The sequence below is a fragment of the Carya illinoinensis genome, chromosome 10, assembly GCF_018687715.1.
Source record: "Carya illinoinensis cultivar Pawnee chromosome 10, C.illinoinensisPawnee_v1, whole genome shotgun sequence".
Taxonomy (NCBI): Eukaryota; Viridiplantae; Streptophyta; class Magnoliopsida; order Fagales; family Juglandaceae; genus Carya; species Carya illinoinensis.
Window position 1 is genome coordinate 36454787 of NC_056761.1, and position 3642 is coordinate 36458428.

At 38.4% G+C, this 3642-nt stretch overlaps 1 protein-coding gene across 1 annotated transcript; it reads left to right on the forward strand.

Moving 5' to 3' along the window:
• Positions 1-2680: 2680 nt before the first annotated feature.
• On the forward strand, positions 2681-3238 carry LOC122278695. The gene has a single exon (XM_043088881.1). The coding sequence runs from the start codon at positions 2681-2683 to the stop codon at positions 3236-3238; it is 558 nt and encodes a 185-aa protein (XP_042944815.1).
• The last annotated feature ends 404 nt before the right edge of the window (positions 3239-3642 follow it).

Consider the following 3642-nt stretch of genomic DNA (forward strand, 5'->3'; position numbering starts at 1 on the left):
CCATTGTCAATTTGACCCAATTTATTCAAACACATTGATTGACAAGAAGTATTAAATTGGATATCTTAGCATTGTGATTAACTTCATCATTACTCTAGTGTTGTGGTTCATGCAAATCTTGGCAAGTACGTCCTAGTTGTGAGGCAATTCCACGAGGGAAAACCTTAAAGGCCCAATATCATTTAATTTGGATGGTGAAATTAGATAAGATGAGTTGAGATAAAAGTTGAAAGTTGAAAAAAATGTTATTATAATATAATTTTTTAATATAATTTTTGTTTCAAAATTTGAAAACATTGAATTGTTTATTATATTCTATGTAGAAAGTTTAAAAAGTTGTAATAATTAGATGAGAATGAGATGAGTTGAGAAATTCTCTCAATCCAAACTACCCCTTAATAGGAGGTTGACACCTCACCCAACTTTTAGTGAATTACAAGAAGCATGGGATTATCACCAATTTCAGAAATAATAATAGAGTTATTTTATTCTTGATTCGATATGTAGAGCATACCATCAACATCACTTAAATAGAAAGATTAGATTTGTACAATTAAAATTTTAAAATTTATTTTCAAAATCTAATTATAACATATAAGTATTTTATTCGGTATGTTCCATACACCTGACTAGATAATAGAATTTTTCATAGTAATAATACTCACCAACTTGCATCCGTGGAGGTCTTTTTCCCTGTCTTAGTACATGTTAGTACGAGGCTGTCTCTATCAAGTTTACATCATGGGAGAAACTTTAGAAGAATTATGTCAGAGGTTGTCATTGTCGGAGCAAGAAAAAGAGGAGATCATACTGGATGAAACGCTGCTCGAAGAATCTAGGCAAAGGGGTGAACATTGTTTATTAGTCTCATTATTAACAAAAAAAACCATACAACTGTGAGGCATTCAAGTAAACTCTAAAGAAGATTTGGCGTCCTGTAAAAAAGATATGGGTGAAGGATTTGGGGTCTAAAATTCTTCTGGTGGAGTTTGAAGATCAGAAAGAAAAGGCTAGGGTGCAATGTGAGGGTCCTTGGTCCTTTGATAGAAATATGATTCTGATGCAGAATTATACAGGAGAAGTACAAGCAACAAGAGTTCAGATAACAACAGCTGCCTTTTGGATTAGATTATATGATCTTCCTTTGGGTGCTATGAATGAAAAGGTGATTAGTAAGATTGGTAACAGCATTGGAGTGGTGGAGGAGATTGACGTTGAAAAGGATGAAGTTGCATGGGGTGAGTTTATCAGAATCAGAATACACTTGGATGTTACAAAACCTTTGCTGCGAGGTAAATTTATAAACTTGGGCAATCATGGTAGCTGTTGGGTTTGTTTTACATATGAGAGATTGCCTACTTTTTGTTATGCATGTGGCCGTTTGGGCATAGTTATAAGGACTGCAGTATCTGGAAGAATGACCAAGGAGCATGCAAGGAAGACAACCTTCCTTTTGGTCAATGGATGAGAGTGTCCGCTTTCTCTGGAAATGCTTACAACCACCGTGAGCACCGTGAGCAGCAACCTGTGCTTTTGGTCAATGGAAATGCTTATAACCACTGTGAGCACCGTGAGCAATAGCCTAAGCAAGGCAGAGGTCCTGCTGTAACGGTTCCAGGGATGCAATCAAGGGAGGTAGCACCAATTCAGGAAGATGGTGGAGCAATTTCAGAACCGACTGTTACATGCAGTAATGGTGAAGGATTAAATCGAGGAGGGGAATTTCCAGTGAAGGAATCAAATAAGGAAACTGAAAAGGTGGTAAATGCTGAAGTAATGGCGCCTTGTGGGAGTAATGTCAAACAGGCTGAACATCCATCCAGAGAAATGGAGATCACTCAATGGGCCCTTTCAAGTGAGGATGGGGCTAACATAGTCAGGCCTTTAAGATAAGGTACAATAAATTTAAAGGTGGATTCTGAAGCCCAACAGAAAGGGAAAGGATTAGCCTATGAAAATGAATCTTTAGCCAAGGAAGAAGTTACTAAGGCAAAGGTGGCAGGGGGAAAGTGGCTGAGGCAAAGAAGAATGATTGAGAAAGGAGCACATAATCAGTTAGTTAAAAATTCCATGAAAAGGAAGGGAAGTAGAATGGAGGACAATGGCTCGGACTCCTTAACTGCAACAAAACTGAGAAAGGTTAAAGAGGCTGAGAAGATTTCAACTCAAAGATCGGTGGAGGCTGTGATTCAGCCCCACTGAGAGCCATGAAAATTTTAAGTTGGAATGCACGTGGGCTTGGGAACCCACTTGGCATTAGAGCCGTTCGTGATTTAGTCAAGAAGGAAGGTCCAGAGATAATGTTTTTACAAGAAACAAAAGTAAACAGCAGAATAATGGATAGAGTGAAGTATCAGGTGGGGTTCCAAAATTGTCTAACAGTAGATTCTGAGGGAAGAAGTGGAGGTCTATGTTTGTTATGGAGACAGGAAATTGAGCTGACCATTAAAAGTTTCTCTAAGCATCATATTGATGCTGAAGTGAAAGATAGTGATAATGGGGGATGCTGGCAATTAACAGGTCTGTATGGACATCCAGAAACCAGTAGGAGGGAAGAAACTTGGGACTTAATGAGAACTTTAAGCAGGGGTGTTCAAGGAAGCTGGCTGGTGATGGGAGATTTTAATGAAATAACTAGTAGAGTTGAAAAAATGGCGGGAAGGATAGATCTGAATTGAAAATGGAGAGCTTCAAAAGAATGATAGATGATTGTGCCTTACTGGATCTGGGTTATGAAGGAATCAAGTTTACATGGTGGAACAACAGAGAAGGGGTTAATGCTATTCATGAAAGACTAGATAGAGCCCTAGCAAACAATGCATGGTGTAGAGCTTTTCCTTATGCAAAGGTGTTTCATACTTTTGCTGCTTATTCAGATCATAACCCTATTGTGCTACAAACTGAGGGTTGTGTGCAAAAGTTTAAGGGCCAAAAGCCTTTCAGGTTTGAAGCAGTTTGGACAAAAAGTGAAGAATGTGGAAAGGTGATTGAGAAGGCTTGGCAAGTTCATTGTGGTAATGGACCTATTAGAGAGGTGGTGAACAAGATTTTGAGGTGCAGTGACAGTTTTCTAAGATGGAATAAAGCTAGTTTTGGAACAGTCCAAAAGAGATTAAAGATGGCTAGGGTGCAACTAGAGAAGATTCAAGCTGAGAATTTAAGAAATCCAAATAGAGCAGCAGTACAGCAAGCAAGAGAGGAAGTACAAATATGGCTTAAGAGGGAGGAAATACTTTGAAGGCAGAGATCAAAAGCACTATGGTTAAAAGGGGGAGATCAAAATATTAAGTATTTCCACAGTAAAGCTAGTCAAAGGAAAAAGAAGAATACAATCACAAGACTAAAGGATGAACATGGAGAATGGCAAGAGAACGAGCAAAGGGATGAGTTGATAATGAAGTATTTTGAAGAGATGTTTACATCAAGTGGTTTGTCAACCAGCAACAATTTCTTATCTTCTCTACAAGGCAGGGTAACAACAACAATGAATGAAGATCTCACAAAGGCCTTTTTTGAAGATGAAGTACAGACTGCACTACAACAAATGGATCCTACCAAAGCTCCTGGACCTGATGGTATGGCCCCCATTTTCTATCAAAAATACTGGCATATTGTAGTAAAGTCTGTGACAAAAGCTGTGTT

Bases quoted from the DNA above. Each gene is read 5' to 3' on its own strand.
- LOC122278695 (XM_043088881.1), top strand. From the start codon at position 2,681: ATGGAGAGCTTCAAAAGAATGATAGATGATTGTGCCTTACTGGATCTG.